The 23,181-nt window shown below is 43.6% G+C and overlaps 1 protein-coding gene across 2 annotated transcripts in view; it reads right to left on the bottom strand.

The window, feature by feature from the left end:
• The window catches only part of BIN3 (bridging integrator 3), a 43,667-nt gene extending 21,001 nt beyond the window's left edge, over window positions 1-22,666 (bottom strand). The window contains exons 1-3 of one of the 2 annotated variants that reach the window (XM_036751858.1): window positions 22,547-22,636; window positions 5,737-5,785; window positions 5,035-5,104 (exon numbers count right to left, since the gene is read on the bottom strand). Coding sequence is in view for 1 of the 2 variants with exons in the window: in XM_036751857.1 (XP_036607752.1) it covers window positions 5,737-5,785; window positions 22,547-22,554 (57 nt within the window). In the remaining variant the exon portion in view is untranslated. Of the gene's footprint in view, window positions 1-5,034; window positions 5,105-5,736; window positions 5,786-22,546 lie in introns of both variants that reach the window. The other variant, XM_036751857.1, reaches the window with a different exon arrangement.
• Between the last annotated feature and the right edge of the window lie 515 nt (window positions 22,667-23,181).

The following is a 23,181-nucleotide window of genomic DNA, read 5'->3' as shown; positions in this document are numbered from 1 at the left end:
CTCTTAACCACTTTCATGTGGAGGAGATAAATGGATGTCCCTGGTCAGAAAAGTAAATGTCATAGGCATGACTTGGTGAGCTGTCAAATAAGAGCATTCATGTATGCTTTTTTCTTATCAAACTTGTTCACCTAGCATTCCTCTTTGGGAGGATGTGCTCACTGATGGAGCCAAGATTTTGTTTGGTTTTAAAGAAACTGTCCTCGTCTGCCTTGAGGTATAAAAATCTGGACTCTCACCCTTCTCTGACTTTCAAGAGCCATTTGATAGTCACTAAGCAGAAAACTACCGAATGTCAGAGGTCATTAGAGGAAGGAGGGCATGTACTTGCCACACTGACAGGGACCTTTAAAAACACATTTTTCAGAGGAACCTGTCTTTTGCATACTTCCTTAAAACTCATCACTTCCATGAAGATCAGGCTGATTAAGCATTATCCTAAAGCTGCACCAATCTTACTACGTAGGCAGAGATTCAAGGTAAAGCTCGACATAAGCTATTCAGCCATACGATGTCAGATCCCTCACTTACAGATGAGGAAACTAGGGCCCAGAGAGAGTGAGAAGCGACTTAATCTAAGGTCACAGAGCCAGTTGGTGGCAAAGCCAGGCTTAGAATGCAGGTCTCCAGAACTCTCTCCTGTTTCCTTATGTTTCAACTTTGATAACTGTCAAGTTGCCTTATCTCTTCCACGCCAATTAGCTTAGAGGACAGAGATGTAGTTTCCTCACTTTATAGACTGGCAACTAGAACCTGTGCCAGACCATGACAACGTTGTAAAGTAGGCTAAGTATTGTCTTTGGTGCCCCCAGCCTTCCAGACCTGCCTTTTACCTCTGCAGTGAGGTTCCTCACTTTCCTCTGTCAAGGGCCTGATAAATGTCCTCATACTCTCTTCCCTTCCCTGTGTCTCTTTCTAAGAAAATCTGTTCTCGGGAGTGAGCTGAAACTTATTAAGGTATAAATAACTAATAATAGCTTATATAGTGTTGTCCCTCTCAGGGGTATATGCATTTTTAAAAACCTGGACCAAATGAGATAATGAATACAAGTACTGTGTAAACTATAGAATGTTCTGTGAAACACAATGTGCTATCATCACTGTTTTAGTAGGGAATCTTAAGCTAAAGTAATGACGCTCCTGTGATGGAATTTCTGGCATCGGAGAGTCAGTGGGAGAGACGTTTGGGGGGTAATGAGGTCTTACCTATGCTCCTGAAATCATACAACATAAATAGTTACCAACTTAGAAAGGCACTATGACAGAGTTCAAAGAGACTGGGGTCCAAAGCCCACCTCCCTCAGTCAATAATCACAGCCAGCATTTATAGAAGTGCTTTAAGGTATACCAAGTACTCTATATACATTATCTCATTTGATCCTCACAATAACCCCTGAGAGGTAGCTGCTGCTGTTATCTCCATTTTAATGATGGGTAAACTGAGGCAGAAACCAGTGAAGTGTCTGGAGCAGGATTCACGAAGCCCTGAGCTCAGGTCATCTACACTGAAGGCCCAGTGCTCTATGCACTAAGTGGTCTCCAACTTGACCAGTTTTGTGGCCATGGGCACAGGACTGCCTAGGACAGTCTTAGACATTTAGCAAAATACTGTTAAGGGATTTTGAACAATACTAAGGCTATTTTTAAAAAGGGAGAACAAGAATTTGGAGGGTGAGTGGCAGGCCCCAAATTACCCAGTAAGCTGGTGGCTAGGGTTATGTTTGGAGTTATGCCTTGCTTCGAGTCAGGCCACCAGGAGGTGGCAGGTGAGTAGTGTGTCATTATATGTTAGGTCTACAGATTAATTTTAGCATTTTAACTCTGCCAGAACCAATCCCTGAGAGGGTGAGAGCAGAGCGCAGGTGGTTTCTTGGAGAGGAGGAAAAAGAGTTTGCTGAACTCCTAGAGCTGTGACCTTTGGCTTCCACTCTTCTCTTTTGCAATCCCACCAAGTGTGCTGGTGTGTGGGACGTCAAAGAACACCTGGCTTCTCTGGACTGAGATTGCTCGGACTTGTATAGAGCAGGACTCTAAGCTTCCAACTAGGTCGGTTCACCCTAGGATGCACATGATCCTGGGCTTGCACAGGGGCTGGAAGTTGAGAAGGGCGGTCAGGGGTGGGAACTGATGCCTACATCAAATGCCAAGAAAGGATGCCCTAAAGCCTATGAAATACTGGAAAAACCATGCTCTCCCTGGGTCTCTAGCAGCTGAGTGCTGGGCTACTTCCGTACCTCATCAAGTAAAAGGGCTCTCCAACTTCCACAAGAGAAAACTCTCAAGGAGGTCCCAGGGAGTTTCAGTCCCTCAGACAGAGGGCACAAAAAGGTACTTAATTTCCCTATTCTGAGGGAAAGATTTAACCAGGAAAGATCAGAATACATTTTAATGCTTGTTCCCTCTGCCAAAAGAGCACTGGATCTCAGTCAACAATGCTAGACATGCATGGACAATAGGGGATCTGAAAGGGCTGGGTCAGGCTGATGAAGTGAGCTCATGGACTGTTGAACTGGAGGCCAATAACCATCACTGCTTGGCTGCTCCCAACATTCTCAAGATTTGGGGCTAGTGCCCATGTGAAGTGTGACCTCTTGTCAAAGAGACTAGAAAGATTCTGGCAAGGGTAGGAGGCTGGAGGAGATGGCTGCTGAGAGGTCATTCTAGTTCTAGGATGACATTGAGTGAGCAGGTTCTTAACGAGCAAGAAGACTATGACAAGAAGGTACAAGGACAGATGGGGCTCGTGCTGCAACAAAAACGCTAGAATGCCAGAAAAGGCTGCAGACTTCCACCCCTCCCAGGAAGTGAAGGTTCAAATGGCGTATTCTCCTGAGCTTGATATTACAGGGTTGTGTTACAGAATTGGGTAAACATACTCAGAAGGAATGCAGACAAGGCAACATCTACTTTGCATGTAAGAACTTTCATCAGCAGAGGTCCAACTTGACAGGGTTTTTCCCTTGCCTTGACTATGGAGAGGGGGACCCCTTTAACTTACAGACTCAAGTGAGTCTGGGTATAAGGGTCTAGGTGAGTCATGGAGAAGGAAGCTTTGGACTAAGATTCCTTCTATTTTCCCTTGAAGTACAAAGGCTCTCTTTTTTTTCCTCAGGGGGATGCTCTAGCCACTTTGTGAGATTCTGGGGATTGTGAAGGGACCAAACAAAATGACAGCATTTGATAAGGACTTTTTTCCTTAAATTTCAGTTTCAGTTGTCTGCTCCTATGAAGAACGTGCCATTCCAGCAAAAGTCCCAGAACTTTCATGAATAACCTGGGTGCAGGAGAACAATGAGGGCAAAGACACAATGCCCTCTTTGTGTCTGATGGTTGGGTGCCTTGAGCCAAAAATCTCCTGAAACTCCCTGCAGATAACATGAGCATTTATTCCCATGACAGCGCCTCTGTGACTCCCAATAACCTAACTATCCACCTCTGCTCCCCTCCCAGAAAGCGCTCAGGCCAGAAAAGCAGTGTGCGTCACCAGTGTTCAGATGGCAGCTGCCAGAGATGCTGAGACAACTGTGCAGCCTGGGCCTGTTTGGAGAGTTGGGGTGAGGTGCAGTGGAGAGGGCAAGTTGGTAAATACCAAGACTCCTAGGGGTAAAGGAGTATGGACATCAAGGAAATAAACCTAATGATGTTTCTTAACCCAAGCTGAGGGCTGTCTGGACTCCTTCAATACAGATCAAAGACTCTGATCATAATCTCACTAAGCTGGGGTTCTAGCTACTTACTATGGGCTTATTTCTTGGGAGTTTATAAGGAGAAACTAACCATCTCCAGACTCCCCTTCTGCTTCAGTGAAAGCAAGGCTCTCTGTGGCAGTGAAGAGTGTGGGAGATCGAGAGGAAAAAAATTCTGTCCCAAATGTGATAGGCCCAAGGAAGGATTGAGAACTAAATGAGGGAGATCAAGCCAGGCTGGTGTGGCTCAAGGGGTTTTCTAAGCTCTATACCCCTGCCCTTCCCCCTATAATCTTAGTTGCCTAGGGAGTCATTTTGCCACTCTTAAGTAGTCTGTTAGGCCTAGGGGGTCTTTCCAGCCAAGAGTTCTACAAACAAGCTGGATCTTAACCCTGTACCTTTCCGGGGAGCAGCATGTTCCAGAAGGAACAAAGTTCATTTCAGTAAAGGCAGGAGTGGTTTTGTTTTGTTTTTTAATATCAATGATAGGAACATAAGACCCTTCCCAAAACCACTTCTCTTTCTGATCTGCCCTGGATTAAGCCCTGGAAACCTGAGGCCACACCTTCCCACTTCCTGTAGCAGGCCAGAGCCCAACATCTGCACACCCAGATTCTTTGAGCTCTGGCTCAAAGTCAGCCTGTACAGATGGATGGCCTCATTTAAGTTTTGAGGTCTCCAGCATACTGACTCTCGATGACAAAGTGGGAAAACTCTTTTTAGGATCTAGGAGTGGTTTGTACCCCTGGCCTCTTCCCCCCAAGCCCTTCTTTTATAAGTCTCTAGGTGATGGATTTCCTACTGATAAGAGTTGTTTCGATGTTTGCTCTGAACTTCATGCTGGCTGATAGGGATGTTTTGCTTTTGATTTAGTTACCTCAGTTAAAGAGAACAGACAGGAAGGGGCTTTAGCATACAATCATACTTGAGAGGCTTGGATTCCCAGAATCACAGAATTTCAGAGTTGGAAAGGCTCTCAGTTGCTAGTCCAATTCATACCTGAAAGATTCTTCATGGCTTTCAATCTAAATTCAAAGGACTTACTCAGGTGGGGAAGCCAGAAGGGCCTCTTTCTTAGAGGGTTTCTAAAAATCTTGCACAGTGCATATGACCTCTTTCTCTCCAATTCTGGGCACAAAATGGGAGTGGGAGATAGAGGCCTCAAAATAGGGGCAGGATCTAACTTCTGCTGGAAGTATCTTTACAATTAGAGGCTACTGAACTGGATGGGACAATCAGGGAACAAACCTCCTGCAGGGGCGTAATGTCTGAAGTTTGCTTCTCTGGAGCTGACCTATTCCCTAGATGTTAAATTGGCTTAGAGCCTCATCCAAAGTAAAGGACATACTTGTATATATAGCTGGTAGGGGGAGGAGGAAAGGATGAGACAGGAACTGGTGGGGAAATGCAGGGTCCCCCTATGAAGTAAAGACAATAGGAAACCATTTTAGTAGACAATTAATCATAACTTCTTAGTCAATGCACAGCTGCAGTGGCCACTGAACAAGAGAAGTGGTAAGGGCCTAAAACTGCTTTCTTCAATTTAACACAGGAACTCTCTATGGGAGTACAAACCCTATCCTGATCTTCCAAACAGGTTGTTGGCACGTTAACTCTTTCTCTAGGAAAATGAATAGAAGCTAGAGGGAAAGTTAGTAGGCAGTAACAAAGAATGGCTACTCTGGAAAGATTATATCAGTAAGAATTTCTAGATTTTTTGCGTCAAATTAGGTCTAGATCATTAAATTCTAGCCTATTTCTGGAGATGGGCTTGTTTAGAGCTAGCAATTTTCCCAGGCCCTCGCAATTCCCCCTATTCATCAGCTCTTCAGCGGGGCAGAATAGGTTGATCCAAGGAAAGAAAGGGTCTCAGGACTTGAGGACCTTTGGGCCTTAGACCGTGTCACACTTGAGATCTACAAAAGTGTGAACAGAGTCAAAGCCTGCTTTTCTTTTCTACCCCCAAGATGTGTTGGGTCAAAATCATGGCTCCACTAGAAGGCCATGTTACAGCAACGCTGGCTCTTAGGGAAGAAATTAGGTTACTCACTGTCTTGGGGACAATCTGTTTCTTGGGCTGCCCAATCTTGAATGGAATCCTGCAAGAGATAAAAAGAAAAGTTACATGAGACAGGGAAGAGTGTACTACTGTAAGGAAAGGGATAAAGTGGATTGTTGAAATCCGGGTAACTCTCTTTTACAATGCAAAGAGAACCGGATTTAGAATCAGAGGATATGGGTTTGAATGTAAGCTCTGCCACTAGCTGCGTGACCATGAACAAAGCACTTACTTCTGCGGACCTCAGCTTCCTTATGTAAAGTAAAACGACAGAGTTCAGACAGATTTAAAATCTCTTCTAGTTCTAAATACTCTGACCCTATTTCAGTAGTATAAAGAAAGAGGGCAGGTAGATTGCCACCTGAGATGTTATTCCCAACTCAGATCCTTGAGGGTACTTACAGCTAGGCTTAGTTTCAGGGCAATGACTTTCGAAACAGTGCTTTTTCAAATCCAGGTTCTTGAAAGCATTCTCCTGCCCCTATCTTTGCTTATAGTTACTGTGGTATTAAATAAATATAAAAGGGGTGAGGAAACGGAACTGTTTCATGAAGAATGAAACCGTTATGAGGCCCCAGAGCTATGAGAACTCTCAAAGACAAGTAGTTTTGGGCTAGCAGTCATCATACTTAAAAATCCTTATATTATTAAAAAACAAACAAACCCGTATTGACTATCTTCTCTGCTAGTTGCCTGATGACTCTAATGCATCTGTGGATCTAAAGTGTTCTTTTTCCTGGCTGGACAGAGGTGACAGATTTCAGGTACACTTGGAAGACTGGTTAAGCTAAGTTCCCAGTAGAAACTGATAAGATCCAAATGAAGCTGAAAATAGAATCTGAGATTCAATCTCAAATCTGTCTTTAAGTCAAGTCAACAAGCATTCTTTAAAGTGCTTACTATGTGCCAAGCACTATAGACACAAATAAAAGCAAAAAGAAAATCACTGTCCTCAAGAAGCTTACACACTAATGGGAGAAGACAACACATGACACATAAAAGGTAGCTGAAGAGGGGGGAAGAGGGTACAGGTAAGTATTAAACTTGGGGGCCTGGTGGTGAATTCTGGAAAGTCACAAGCAGAACTGGGAGAAGAGTGAAGGATGGCTGGTCCTGTGTCCTTCCTCCAAATGGAGGTCCTTCGAGGAACTCACCAATGAGAGAATGGGGCTGCAGGAGAGGAAGGACGGCCTAGGAAACTGCTTTGGACCTACTATGAAGTTCTGTACCTCAGGTTCTCTACCTGAAAACAGGGGATATTCCTACTGAGAAGTGGCATGGTATAGTCAGTGGACAAGAGCACCAAATCATGAGTCACTTTAACCCTTCCAAGGCCTCAGATTTCTCACTTGTAAGATGAGGACTCTAATACCTACCTTGCTTATCTCACAGAGATGATGGGAGGAGCAAATCAGATAGGATGTGAAAGTGCTTATATAATGTATATAAATATAAAGTGTTATATAATGGAAGACATTATTATTATCATTCATGTATACATATTCTACATACACATTATTTGTATATTCTACACACACACATATCACACTAGATGTACAAGAGAATTAGTGCAAAAGCTGGAACCCAGGCTCAGACAGAGGAGGCAAAAGACACTTCCTGGTAGAATTGCTGAAACTGTAGATATGTCTTAACATCAGATAGGGTAGGGAGTCACTGGGATCAGCCCTAATAGATGAGCAAATTCAAGAGAGCCCTGAAGGCATGAGAATGAACTAATGACTTCTTACCATTCAGTTCCACTCTGCTTCACTGAGTATACATACTTCCTCTAATGAAAACTTCTTATTTCAAATGTTGCAACTTATCTGTTCACTCACTGCTCCTACTACCCCCCTCATACTCCTTTTCCTCTGTACCTAGTTCTATTTGGTCCAAACTGACCAACATTGCTTCTAAACCCAACAGTGTAATTAACTACCGATAATAACCCCAGACGTCGATCCGGTGGAGAGGTTGGGCCAGCCTGAGTCACAGTGGTTAAATTTAATTTCTGGAGGACATCCTGTTTATTGTTAACCCAGCCCAGTAATTTGGGAGGGTTAACCCTTTGGGGACTGGCTGGCCCTGGCAGGAGCCAAAATTCACGTGGCTTCTATAAACAAATAATCCTCAACTGTACAGGCTGAGGGATAAAGGAAAGAGAATTAGAACTTGCTTCCCTTTCTCAGACTGGCTATGAGGGATAATAGCTAGGTGAGAAAATCCCTTGAGACTCTTCCCTAATTCCCAACTATTCTTCCTAAAGGGTGAGGATTAAAGTCCACACATTGGTTTTAGATAGCTGGTAACTACCTTTAAACCTATCTTTAAGGCTCCCTCTGTGACTGTGCAAATAAGGTACTCAGAGTGGCATCATTATGAGATCAGTCACTGTTTTCCTTGAGACCCATGGTGGGGAAGGAACGCCATGCTAGCAATGAGAAGACTGATAACTGTGTGACCCTTGGCACTTCTCTTCAACTCTTTGAAATCTAGTTTCCTCATCTGTTTAAAACAAAATGAGGGGTTGGGGTGGAAACTGAACTAGAAAGTTTTGTGTAGACTCTATATAATTTTAATCTGAGAAGCCAGCATAAGAGTGAGACAAGAAGCAAAGCTGAGCCATCAAATTTCAATGTATTTTTCAAATGGATTTGTACTTAAGAGATGTAGTGCTCCTGACAAGAGACTGGTAAATTAGGAATCTGGGTCCTATTCTTTATTATCTCTATCATCGATACATGGATTATAATTATAAAAGTTTTATAGTTTAGAAGGTCATTTGAGGATCATCCAGTCTAACTGCTTTATTTCAGAAATCAGAAAACAGTCCTAGAGAGGCTAAGTGATTTGTCTTAAGGCACACAGTGGCAAAATGACTAGAATCCAAGTCTCTTAGACTGGGAAGCTTTAATGATTTGGATTCTGACTTAAAATGTATTTGTCACTATATTTAAAGACAGGAGAGGAAAAGTCACCTAGTTAAATGCTTAACAAAGATTTGGAGGGGAGTTAAGGTTACCATGGGTAGAAGGCATTGCTGAAAGCAATTATCAACCCAAGGTAAGTGATTTTTTGGTAGCAGGGATGTTGCAGGGTGTGATGTCTATGTGTAAAGGAAAAGTCATATTCATAACAAAATATCCACCTCTTCTTCCTCATCACTGAACTTCAGGGCTTTATGTCATACCTGCATTGACTGCAATAGCCTGATTGGTCTCCCTGATATTGTTTTCGTATTTCTATGGATCTTGCTCCAGTGCTACCATATTAAACATCCTAAAAAACTACCTGTCCCCTGCCCAGAATATGGCCCCCCGCTGCATGCACGATAAGGTCCACTCCATGCTCCTTGCCATTCAAAGTTTCAATAGTCTGGGTATGGCTCCTAATCTTAAGTATCGTCTCTGGCTATAGCAGAGAGGCCTGGCAGGGGTTAGATTTAAGACAGAGGAGCGGCCTGGCTTACTAGTCAGGAGACCTGGGATTGAGACCTGGCTTGCTACTGCCTCACTATGACTTTGGGCACATCTGGTGGGTAGCATTCAATTACCTCTATGGTCTTGTCCAGCTCTGATATTCTTTGATTCTGGTTCCTAGCCTGTTTCTCACTGTTCTTCAGGGAAAAGTTTCAGTTCTACTCATGCTGACCCAGTTACTCACAGGAACCCCCTGCTCCCTCAGAATGCCTTCCCCTCTCTTTTCTGTTTGCCCAAAATCCATGCTGCAAAATCTCTCTCAAGTCACAACTCTCTTATCATACCAACCTCAGTGATTCCCTCCCTCCTTTTACTCCTAAGAACTGCTTACACTACTCGCCTGGCATTTATCACATGACTTGCTTGGTTTTTGATGTATACACATCTCATCTCCTTAACTATGAGACTGTAAGTACCTCAAGGGCAGGAATCAGGTATTATGCCTCTTTTTATTTTCCAGAGTCTCATACAGTGCTGGGTACATGCTGAGTAGCCATTCCAAAAATATGTTAAGTGAATGAGATTCTCCACAGGAACTACTTATGTGGTTCCATAAGTAATTCTGTGCTAGTGAAGAACTGCTGCCCCCAGCTAAGGTCAGAATGATGTAACATCATTGTATTTGGAGTCTTTATTCAAACAAAAGAGAAGCAGAAGCAACACATACTCAGAAAGGATGGCTCTCTTGGGATCTGAAGACCAAGCACTCAGCTGCTACTCTGGGAAGGGTGCTAGCTTTCAATATGAAAAATGAGAGCTGGCGAAATCATCAGAGTAGGACAAGGGAAAACACATAAAAAGATGCAAGAGATAAAATAAATAAGGGGAACATTCCTGGTTCATCCGGAAACTACCAAATAGAAGATATACTCACACTCTGTTAAAGGACTGGCTTGAAAATGGGAATATATGCCTTGCTGTAGAAAAAAAAGACCCAACTAGTAGTAGTGGTGGTATGTCAAAAGACGGAAAGAGGAGAGAACAACTATAGATTCAACATAACCTTCTATAATTTTCTCAATCTATCTCTGTGGTTTCCATGATGTTTGAAGTGAAGTTTTGACTCTGCTCCCTTGTGGGAATGCAGAGTCTTCCTGATGAAAAACAGCTGCTCTGGAAAAAGTGTGGCTGGGGTGATACTATCCGAGGATTCTGGCAAAGAATGACCAAGCTTGACACAGCTAGAACTTATATGCCCATGGCAGGGCTTGAAGAAACACTTGTTCCAGTGAATGGAGGAGCTCACAGTAATTCCAGGGGACATTATTCATCTTCATGGCATTCAAGGAAAGCAGAAAAGGCACATGGATTTAATTACATTTAATTGAACAAACATTTATTACTTTCCCAACATGGATAAGCACTGGGAATTTTTTTATAAGTCCCACCTTTAAGAAGTTTACATTCTACCTAGATTTTCCTCTTCGTATTACAGAAGAGGAAACGGGCTCGGGAAGAGGACACAGCTTGCTATTACCTAGAGAACTTCACTGGACTAAGAGAAACCAAGAGCTCACAGATGAGTCTGGAGTGAAATTCTCCACCTTGCCTTGCCCTTCAGTTCATAAATATGGGTTCCAGAGGGCAGGAACAGCTACCCAACGGGGAAAACATTTTTCATTCCTTACACCCCCACCCCCTTACCTAAAACAAAACCAAAAAACCCAACTTCTATGTGTGCAAAGAGGGAAAAGGAAAAAAGAGATTCTATTTTCTTTCAAAACAAAGAAAAGTCAACAGGATGTTCCCCAAAGCTACAAATATACTTTTTCAAACAGTAAATATCTTTATTAGCAGCATGATGCCAGTTGGCTAATTTTGTCTGTCTCAGTAAAACCTTTCCAAAAAAACTGCTCTTGTGTAATGTCTATTTACAAAAACAGCTCTTCTGCATTTTCAACTTGCGGGGTTTCTCAATCTTTTTGCTTGTCCCCTCCTTTCTTCTCTACTGCACAGGCAAGGACAAAAAAGATGCTCAGACAATATAGAGTTCCCCGATCTTGAGCTGATTTCTTGACACCTATTTTCTTTGGAAAATTCTCCTTTCTCTTCATCAAGGGTATTAGTAAGTTAGTTAAATCCTAACCATCTTCTCCTGTTTTCTATTGGCTTTTGTTGGCCACTGAGCATGAAGTGTCCCTGAGTTTGGTCTGGGGGTGGGGAATGCCTTAGAATTATTTTTCATAAAGAAGTAGATGATTCAGTTTATCTCATCCCATGAACTTTTGCTGTCCTTGGCTGGACAAGCGATCCAATTTGACCACTGATGAATTAGGGGGCTAAAGCTGAGCAAAGAGCACGAGGCAGTCTATCATGGCTGAAGACTGGTTATTCCGGAGGAGTGATCTGGGCTCAATCACTGTCTTGCCAGGAGCAGGAAAGTGGGTAAGAAGTAGATCGGAGGATTAGGTTTCTGCTGTCTGGACATGATTTCTACCCCTTCTTCTACCCATCCCCATCAATGCCCTTTCCTGCTTCTCCCGAAACAAAACTAAACAAACCTCAAGATCACTCTTATCTTTAGGTTTACTATCTATCTCTGGTTTGTAACTTACTTTACCAGCGATATCTTCCCATTGGCATACAGATAGGAAAAAAAACAAACAAACAACTTCTCTGGTAGCCTTAGGGTTACTTAAAAGAGGAGACACCTAGAACCAGGGTAACAGCTATCTATTGGGTTCCAGCTTCCCTGTCTGAAAGCACTTGCTGGCCAGACTGCCAAAGGAACAAGTCCAGTCACCCCTAAGTTAAAAAGTATTGACTGGAATTGGACAGTATCATGATCTGTGTCAATGTCCCCAGCAACAATAGCTCAGCTCCCTTCCTCCAAACAACCAGTAGCCTGATGTACGCCCATTGCAAAAGGGAACATTGGCAGTATTCACCAACTGGAGGTAGAATGTGTACATGTTTAAAAATCAGGCTCCAGTCTTTTGTGACCGGTCTCTCTGTAACTTGGCATACGGGTTATTTGATTCTGTTCAGCTCTGAGCCTTCCTTTTCTAAGCTGACCGGACGAGAAATCATCGCCAGAATCAACATCTCCATGATCATGGTTGACATGTATGCATCACTTTCAGGACTGCAAAGCACTTTATGAATATTACCTAATTTAATTCTCACAACAATCCAATCAAGTCATCAAATCAGCACTACAGATATTAGTTCCATTTCATAATGAGGAAGTAGATGCTCTCAAGATCACACAACTCTCTTTACTACATCATGGAGCCTAGAGCTGGAAGAGGCCTTAGGAATCTCTAATGCAGGGGTTCTTAATCTGGTGAAATTCACTAGCCCCTTCTCAGAGTAATGTTTTTAAATGCATAAAGTCAAACAGATAGCATGACAAAGGAAATCAACTTACATTGAAATAGTTATAAAAAAAAAAGGCTCTAGGTTAAGAGCCCTTGATCTACTCCAACTTGTCCCTCCCTTTCTCCATCTTTGAGGAGGCTTAAATGACTTGTTCAGCTACTCAGTGGAAGACCTGGGCTCCCAGACTCCCAGTCTGAAGCTCTTTCTGTAGTGCCAAAGGTGAATTAGGTCCAAGACACACAGGACTGTCAACAGGTCAACAAGTTCTTAATATGGGTCTGGCATGGTGCAGATTGTCTTGTTTCACAGATAAACACTTGTCCCAGAATTCACTATTACCTGGACCAAGCTAACAGTTGGTTTGAAACAGAATGGAAACTGCTTCCTAGGTAGTCAGGTTATTTTAATCCATGTTATAACAAGGCACTGTACTACACACAGGGGAGAGGAAAGATACAAAGATGAGAAAGATGGTACCTGCCCTAATAGAGCACAGTTTAGTAGGTGAGAAAAAGCACATACACACATAAGGAAAAAACGTAACTCTATCTGAAGAAGGCTCACAGAAGATTTTGAGGAAAGGAGGCACCTGAGCTAGTCCTTGAAGAGGAGAAGGATCATAAGTCAGATCGTGGGATAATGAGAACAAATGCCTAGAGGTGATAGGTCACTCTAAGAAGTCCAGTTTGGTCACGTAGAGTATGTGACATGGAATAGTGTGAAATAAAGATGGAAAGGTAGGCTGGCATCAGACTATGAAGGATCCCGAATGACAGGCTATGAAGGCTGTATTATATTTAGTAGTCAACAGGGTAGCTACTAAAATAAGACTAAAGCAAGGGGGTAATGAGGGCCTGAACTAAAATGGTGACAGTGGGAAGTACTGGAGAGAGATGGCAGAGAGAAACAAGACTTGGCAACTGACTATGTTAGGAGTGAGGGAGCACTCAAAGAGGACTCGGAAGTTTTGAGTCTGGGTAATTGGGAGGATAGTGGTGATAGCAACATGCTGAATGAAACAGGGAAGCTGGAAGAAAGGGCAGATTTGGCATGCAGGGTAGATGAACAATGATGAATTCAGTTTTGGACAGGTTGAGTATGGGGTAACATTCAGCTAAGGATATTCAACAGGAAGTTGGAAACAAGGGACTGGAACTCAGGGGAAAGGTCAGAGGTAAAGCTAGAGCTTTCTGAGTCATCTTCATAGAGTTGGGCACTGAAGCTATAGGAGTACATACAAGGCTTTGTCAAAAGAGATACTATTGAGAAAGAAAATAGCCAATGACAAAATTTCTGAGGCTGGAATTATCAAGTGAGAAAGTCAAGAAGAGAATAAAATCAAGGAAGATGAAGAAGGCAGAGCAACTGAAAAAACGACAATTTGTGTTTTGTTGTGGTTGTTCTGAGAAAGCCATCGGTATTATGGGGTAGTGCGGAAGTGTGAAACATACAGGCTGCAAAACTCCCAAGTGCAACTGAACCAGATTAAAATGTAATTGGGAAATAATTAACAAATAAAAATACAAGAAAACATAGATAATTTTACACTATAAATTAGGTCAATAGGAGGCCCCCGAGGATCCTTACGTGTGGTTTAGGGGGCTCCCATTTCTATCTGAGTTTGATACCACTGGTGTAGTAGATACAGTCCTGGTCTTGGTCAGGGTGGCCTAGGTTCAAATACTTTCAGCAGCTGTGCAACCCTGGGCGAGTCACCTAACTTCTCTGGGCCTCAATTTCCTCATCAGCAAAGTGAAGGGGTTTCAGTCAATGACCTCTCAGGCTCCTTCCAGCTCTAAATCTACGATCCTATGATTTTACGGATATGATCACACTTATTCTCACAACTCTGAGACAGAGTACGTGTGGGGGAAATAACTCTTTTATAGAGAAATTTACTCTATAGAAGGGGAAACTGAAGTAGAAATGAAATAGTTCACCTGTCAATAGTTGAGTAAAAGATCAGATCTAGGTGGCCTGACTCCTTTTATGGTCTAAGGACTCCAGAAAGAACCCTGGTACCATGATCTGTTCTTACTCCTCCCAACTAGGTGGTATCCCCAGTAGCCATAAGTAGAGGTCAGAGTAGCCAGCAGAGGTAGAAACAGAGAATGGGCTTCTACTGCAGAGCCAGTTTTGGAAGCATGCTTGTGGTACATGCTGCAGGTACAACACCTTTACCTTATCCCTGATCCTGGAAATCATGTTTGGTTCAACCAGGGTTGACTATGGGATCCGAAGTCAGCTCAGAACGCTAAGAGTCACGTCTACACTGGCCATGGGAGGCTGCAGGTCTCTTCAAGGTGATTGTTTAGTTGCAATAAACAAGACATTCTGGCCAAGAATGTTGCTTCAGTGAAACTGGAAGACAGTCATCAGGGATGGTGTTGCCAAGGCTGTGTTTGACCAGTTTCCAAACCCACAGTACAGGTTTCCATAAACAACAGGGACATAACCTCTTGGTTGCCTGGTTCTTTCTTCTCTTCATCATTATATATTTAAAAAAATAAAAACAATTCCCCCTGCCACCATATGTTCATGTCAAAGGAGAGTCTATGGTCTAGACTAGCCTCCTAAGTGGTCTGCCTATTTCTATTTACTCAGTGTAATCCATCGTACACATTGTACACAATCCATCTCAGATCATGAATGAGTGAAAAGCATTTATTATGAACTTCTTATGTGCTTCAATACACAGTTTGTACCACATCACTCCCATCCTAAAAAACCTTCAATGGCCTTCCAACTCCTATGGGATGAAGTCCTAAAGAATCTTGGCATTTGAGACTCTTGATAACCCGACCCCAATGTATCTTTCCAATGTTATCTTCCACTGCGCCATTCAAATTGTTCTCTGCTCAAGCTGGACTGTAGAGGCTGTGTGGTAGAGTAGAAAGGCTACTGAATTGGGAATCAGAGGAATTAGGTTCATATCCTTGCTCTGTCACTTACAACCTGTGTGACTCGGGGCTGACATTTATATAATGCTTTAAGGTATGAAAAATACATTATCAACATTATTTCTTTTGATCTTCACAATAATCCTATGAGATAAGCAAGTACTGCTATTACTCCATCAGCAAACTGGGGCTTGGAGAGATTAAGTGGCTTGGTTATGGTCACATAGCTAATATGGGAGGCAGGATTTGAACACACATCTCAAGTGGTAACAAGTTTAGTGCTGTTTCCTTTGTAACATAGTGCCTTTCCATCTGGCTTGAGCAGAGAAATATGAGTAAGGTAGTAAGTCACTCAACTTCTCTGGACAGCAGAAGGAAATCAGTATAAGGCAGAAGTCACTGGACTGTGTCTGTCAGTTTTCTTATCTGTAAAGCGAGGAAATAAGAACAGGTGATCTCCAATGTTCCTTACAATTCTAAATGTAATTCCTTACCCTCCCTGATATTTCTTGTGTATTCCTAGTGTCCCTGGCCAGAATGTCCTTCCTTCACCTCTCTCCTTACATAAATACTTGTTATTCAGTCATTTCAGTCCTGTCCAATTCTTTGTGACCCATTTGGGGTTTTCTTGGCAAAGATGTTGGAGTGATTTGCCATTTCCTTCTCCAGCTCATTTTTATAGAGGAAGAACTGAAGCAAACAGGGTTAAATGACTTGCCCAGGGTCATACAGCTAGTAAATGTCTGACGCTAGATTTGAACTTGGAAAGATGAGTCTTCCTGACTCCAAGCCTGTGAAGTTAGTTGATGAGACAAATTGGCTAGAAAAGCATCACGGTACAATGGGAAGTGCTGGATTTAGATGCAGGGGACATGGGTTTGAATTATAGCTCTCCTACTTATAGGATGATAGATTTAGATCTGGAAGGGATCCCAGAAACCATCTAGTCTTAACTTCTCATTTTACAGATGAAGAATGGAGGCCCAGAGAGAGGCAGCTAGGTGGCATAGCAGATAGAGTGCTGGGCCTAGAATCAGTCAATAAGCACTTATTAAGGGCTTACTATATGCCAAGCACTGTGTTAAGCAGCTGGGGATACAAAGAAAGCAAAAAATAGTCTCTGCCCTCGAGGAGCTCACAGTCAGGAAGACCTGGGTTTGAATCCAGTCTCAGACACTTACCAGCTGTGTGACCGTGGGTAAATCCCTTGACCTCTGCCTGCCTCAGTTTCCTCAACTGTAAAATGGGAATAATAATAGCAGTGTCCTTGCAGGGTTGTTGTGAGGATAAAATCAGATTATATTTGTAAAGCGTTTAGCACATCTGGCATAAAGTAGGCCTTTAAATAAATGTTTATTGATTACTGATTAACAGTAGGACTCAAATATTTTGGTTCCCCCCATTCACCCCAGGGCCATAATATACAAAATGTCCTTTCACCTTTGGTTACAAATGAAGCAGAACAGACTACACTATATTGGGATCCATAGGTGGGGAGACCCCAAAGGTCGGAGAGACTGTTGCAAAATTACTGGACACGGACAAAGCTGTTCTCTTTCCCTCCTTTAACTTTCCAAATAGTAGCAGTAGTCATCATTTATTAACATTTATTGTACACCAGATGGTCCATGTCATGGCAGTAGGTTTTAGAATGATAGATTCAGGGTAACCTTATGAAAGGACTTTAGGTCATTTAGCCCATATCATCTCTGGTAAATCACCATGGATCAGTGCATGGAATTGCAGAATATAAAATCTGGAAGGGAGCTCAGAATTCACTTACTGTAATCCATACCCGAGCAAGAACTGTCTCTATAACATTCCTGGCAAGTAGCCCTCCATTCTCCTCTAGAAAAATGACTCCTTCCTGAAAGGAGCACCCAATGAGCTGAAATCTACCTCTGCAACTCCCATCCACTGACACTAGTCCTACAATCTGGTGGCAAATAAAACAAGTCTAACACTCTCCACAACATAGCCTTCCAAAAACCTAAAGACGTTCCCTCTAAGTCTTCTCCAGGTTAAACATACCCAGTGTCCTTAACTGGACTGTATATATGGCATGGTCCTGAGTCTCTTCAATGTCCTGGTCACTGTTCTCTAGATGCTCCCCAGATCATTAATGTTCTTCCTAAAATGCGGCACTCAGAACGTAACACAATACTTCAGATGTGTTCTCAGAAGCCAAGAAAACGGCAGGACGATAACCTCCCTTGTTCTGGATCCTATACATTAGTTAACTTGGCCTAGGACCACATTAGCTTTGTTGGCAGGCACATCATACTGAACATGCAGTCCAACTAAAAAACTCCCTTTCTCACACAAACTTTTTTAGCCCCTCCCCTTCCTTGAACTCATTCACTCAAGTTTTTAACCCAAGCATGGAACTTTATATTTATTCCTACTAAATTTCTGTGGTTCATTTTTTGACCTTCTTGCAATCTTTCTGGATCCTGATTCTGTCATCTAACATTTGTCATCTAACATATTAGCCATCCCTCCCACTTTTGTGTCATCTTAAAACTTGCTAAGCATGTCATCTCTATCTTCATCCTGTCTTCATCCATTGATAAAAACATTGAACATAAAGGACAAGCCCAGAGCTCTGAGTCACCCTCCTAGAGCCCTCATTCCAGGCTGACATCAAACCATTAACTACTATTCTTTGGGTGAAGTAGCCCACTCAGTTCTGCATCCACCTAACCATAACTATCACCCAGTCCACAGTTTTCCACCTGGTCTACAAGGATATCAGGGAGAACTTGCCAAATGCCTTGCTGAAAATCCAGGTATATTTAAGTCTACAGCATTCTATTCATCTACCTGTCTGGCAGCTCTGTCAAAAGGAAGTACAGTTGGTCTGATTCAGATCACTATAGTAAAAGGCAGAATGTGATAAATGCCACAAAAGATGGGCTAAATGCCACAGGAGGAGTTCAGAGAAGGGCGAGATCACATTTAGTGAGAGGAGAATCAAAGAAAAGCTTCATAATATAGGTACCATTTGAATCTTTATCACAAGATGGGGAACAAGCAGTTCCATCTGGTAAATGCTGGGTGTTAGGTCTCACAATGGCATCTGTACAGCCTCTTCCTTTTGAACCTAAACTTGAAGGCAAGGGGCTCATGCCTATACTCTTAACTTTTCCCAGTCCTACGGCAGAGCATATTAAAAGAGCTAATAATAGCTAGCGATTACATAGCACTTTAAGGTTTGCTAAGTGCTTTATATATACTATTTTGTTTGATTTTCACAACAACCCTGTGAGGAAGGTTCTATTATTATCTTCATTTTACAGATGAGAAAACTGAGGCTGACAACTAAGTGACTTGTCCAGGGTCATACAGCTATGTATCTGAATCAGAATTTGAACTCAGGTCTTCCTAATTCCAAGTCCAGCACTCTATCCATTGGGCTACCTAGCTTCCTAAGGTGACTGGGCCTTAGCTCTTAGACATGAAAGTTTGGTATTTAAATTTCTCCCTTTTTTTGAATCAATCTGTCATTTTAAAGAGAGAGATCTGAAAAAGCCGCTAGCAATTGCTAGTATTAGGATTAATATAATGAAATTATATTCCTCTAAGAAACTAAAAGCAAGCAGATATAGTCTTGTTTACCCTCACAAACTGCACATGTGGCAGAGTCACTCAATCAATAAATATTTATTAAGTGCTTACTATGTGCCAGGTACTGTGGTAAGTGCTGGCAGAAAGGCAAAAAACAGCTTCTGCTCTTAAGAAGCTGAGTGTAAAGTCAGGCTGACTTGGCCAAGGACCCACAACTAGCAACTAAACCAGGGCTTGAGCTCATGCCTCCTATTTTCCAGGGTAGTGCTTCACTCATACTACATTAATACTTTCTTTTGAATAAACTTTCTGGGGCATACATAAACCTTTATACAGGACAAATCTGACAGTTTCTTTCTCATAATCTTATCTGTGATCTTTAAGGTTCCAGAGAAGGGTGTAATTGTAAACTCAATAACAAAACTTAATTCTACTCAATTTTGACTCACTCCTTAGGGAAAAAGGTATTTACTCTGCCCAAGAGACAGAAAGTAGAGAGAAGGAAAATCTGGTTTGGGGCCACCTGATGAATAAGGCAGTGGAGACTTGAGCCTCCAGTGTCTTCCTCTTAGCCAGATGCTCAGATTCCTGGACCATCTTGATTACAAATGGATGGTCTTTGAAGAAGGGCACACACCAACTAAACAAACAGGGGGGCGGGCAGGCCGCCTGCTCAGAGGAAGTTGGGAACAAAGGCCATTACATCTTTATGCAAAATTCAGTGTGCAAAGGGCACTAATGTTAGACATTTTTCACCACGACATTTTGAAAGCACAGCCTGGCCCAGAACAATGGCTTCCCTCAGGGAGCCATGCTCAGAATGCCCTATGTCTCACTCACCAATAGTTGGCACATCCCCTGAGCTTGGTGAACTTGACCCTGGGCTAATGCCTCCCATGGTGGTTGTACGTCATTCTGGCCATTTTTCCCACCCCTGGAATTCCAGGCTTTGGTGAATGAAGAGATTGATTCCAGGAGCTGGAAAACAGTTCCATGCATGAATCAGATAGACCAAACCCTGGCTCCTTGTGCCAGCCATTGAACCAGGAACTGAATGTGATTGTATGCCTGGTCACCAGAGCTGTTCCCCTTTCAGGGGAAGAGGGTCAAGGTCCACGCAAGAGATGACGTGGGCTAAGTCTAAAGGGAAGAGAGACAAATCTCAGCTTTGGGAGACAAAGCTGCCCTCTTTAGCAGTCTTATAAGGCAGAGTACAAGAGGTGGCTCGAAAATGTCGTAGTACAGGCCTACGACAGCATTCTTTTCAGTTCCTACAGCAGTACTTACTCACAGACTGTCCTCTTCTCCTAAAAGACCTCAGAAACCTGGGCTACAGCCTCACTTTTATAGAATATTCTCAGTGAAAAGATAAAAACAACTTCCTTGAGAACCTCCCCAGAGAACCACTCACTCAGTAATCATCTCCCAGGTTGAGAAGTAAAGATGAGTTGTTTGATTTGTAAATTATACTCTGAGCACTGCAAGGCAACTGGCTTTCTGGTTCTAACCTTGAGAAATCAGGAAACTCATGATGTGCTAAGTAGGGATGAATCTAGCCACAGCAGGAAGAGGACCAGGCTACACTTTAAGAAACTGATTCCCCTGAGGAAGAATATCCCTATGCTATCACTGTCTCTCTGACTGGCAGGCAGAAGAGATTTGGTTCTAACAGGGCTGGGCCATTAACTTTTCTAGGTAAAGACCTGCAATTGGCCTCTAGCATTAAAGGGCATTAGAAAAAGGGACCAATTCCTGGAGGGGCTTATTAGATTGTTGCTTGGGGCTCTACCTAATCTGCTGGGGACTGTCAGTTCAATATCTGCACATAAATCTTAACACAGCAAGGAGAAAGGGAATCAAAAGTGGTTTGGATTTCATACTACAAATCTGTTCCTGACGTTTACTGGCATATCAGCTACTTCTAGGCAGAGTCCAGTCTCAAATGCCTAGGCAGAGGAATAATCTACAAATAGCCCTTAAAAGAATGTACATTCAAACCTCTCTATGGCTAATGGACCTATCTGAAAAGCTTTATGAACAAATCTCCTAGTCTTAGACTCTAGGCACAAAGGTCCTGGCCAAAGGCAAGGCTCAGCAAAGATGACAAATAGGCAGGGAAGTTCCTGAAAGTCTCAGTAAAATATAAGAAGGTAAGGAGCGGTAAAGGGTTTCTCTTCCAAGAACAAAAATCTCGTTCCAAGAACAAAAACTAATCCAGTATACAAGGAACAAATTGCTTTGCCCAAATGGAGTCCCAAAGCCAATCAAATCATCAAACATTTAATGAGTGTTTACTATGTATAAAACATTGTCAAGTGAAGCAGCAAATGAGGGCTGGAAGTACTGCAGGATAGGGACCTCGACAGTTCTTATTCAGACCTCTGACACTGTGCTCATATATATATATGTATGTGTGTATATATACACATACATGGGTTACCATATCTTTGAGAAGAAAAACAAAGATTTGGATAGTACTAGAATGAGAGTGCAATAGATTTAAGACCACTGCTGTCGAGCTCCAGGGACCTGAGGTTCTCTTTAAATCTCTTTACTAAATGATTAATCTGTTTAGGAAGGGTGAATTTTGAAGGCGTGGTTACATGAAAAAGGGTTTTTGGACAAGTTACTTCCTTGGGGCCTCAGTTTCCTCATTTGAAAAATGGGGATATCTGGGGCAGCTAGGTGGTACAGTGAGTAGAGCACCGGCCCTGGAGTCAGGAGGACCTGAGTTCAAATCCGGCCTCAGACACTTGACATTTACTAGCTGTGTGACCTTGGGCAAGTCACTTAACCCCAATTGCCCTGCCTTCCCCACTCCCCCAAAAAAATTAAAAGAAAAATGAGGAGGTCAACAGAGACCCCAGTACCTCACCGGCCTGGCTCCATACACCAGAAAGGTTGGTACAATAGAAAGAGCATTAGCTCTGCAGTAGGATGGCAGTTTTGTGACCTTGGGGCAAGTCACTTAATTGGCTTCCTCCTCCGTAAAATGACGGGGTTGGATCGGGTGGCTTCTGAGGTCCCCTCTGGCTCTCTATGTCCATCTCATGATGGACTCTGTAAAAGGTTATTAAAACTATTCTTAGAGGTCGGGGCAGAGCGCGGTTTGGGACCCAAGAGGTGACGAGGTCCGGCTCAGCCCCACCCCCCAAGGGCACCATTCAAGCGTCCTAAGATGACAAACGAAATGGACCTCTGGGGTCGTCTTATCGGACGGGTCTTAGTCCTCTACAAGGTCCCTGGCTCGCGGCCATCCAGCCTCCGGGGACGGGGCAGCTCCTTTAACCAAGTTCGTTCCCTGCACTTCTCCGGGAAACTTCGCGGAAGCGCCAGAGGGCCTTGCTCCCGGACTGGGCCAGCCCACCGCCGGCCCGCGGGGAGGAGAAGCTCAGTCGGGGGGGACCCCGGAAGGGGGGCGGGGCATCCCAGCTGGGGCTAGGGGGGTCTCGGGGATTCAGAGACGGAGTCCGACGTGAGGCACGAAGGGGAGCCTAAGGAAGCCCGGGGCGGGATCCGCTGGGTCTCACTCACCAGCTCATGGCGGCGGCCCCGCTGTCCGAGCCCCGCGTTGCGGCCCCGGCCCAGGCCTCAGCCCGCCTTGCCACGGCCACTTCCGGATTCGGGCCGTCTCCAGGAAGTGACGAATGAGGCACTCCCGGAAGAGAGGTGGTGCGCGCGGCGGGGGGGAGGGGGTCGGTATCGGGGCACGTAAGGGGTGGAGCCTAGCGTGGTTACCTAGTAACCCTTTCGCTACGGATTGTATCCGCTACTTCCCCGCAAGCCTCCGCTGTCCTTGCGCAGGCTACATCTCCCTCTCTTAAGCTGTCCCAGTGCCCCGGCGCTCACACCTCTTCCTTGCCTCAATTTCTCCAGCTGCAGAAATGAATGCGACAATGCGGTAAACCGTAACACGCATTTATTAAGCGCCTGCTGTGTGCAGTGCAAACAAGAGGAGGAGGAGGAGGAAGGCAGCCCTGGCTTTTGCGAAGCTTCGGAGGCTGAGGCTGAGTAGGAGGAGAGCGGGATATGAGGTGAACAGGACAGCGAGGGGTCGCAGGCCGGACCTAGAGTCAAGAAGACCTAATGTTCAAATTCCGCGTAGCTGCGTGACCTTGGACAAGTCACTAGACCTCTCATCTGTAAAATAAAGATAATAATAGCCCCTA

The sequence above is a fragment of the Trichosurus vulpecula genome, chromosome 3 (genome assembly GCF_011100635.1).
Source record: "Trichosurus vulpecula isolate mTriVul1 chromosome 3, mTriVul1.pri, whole genome shotgun sequence".
In the NCBI taxonomy this organism is placed as follows: Eukaryota; Metazoa; Chordata; class Mammalia; order Diprotodontia; family Phalangeridae; genus Trichosurus; species Trichosurus vulpecula.
Note: the sequence above shows the minus strand (reverse complement) of the source record. Positions and strands in the feature narration are given on the sequence as shown.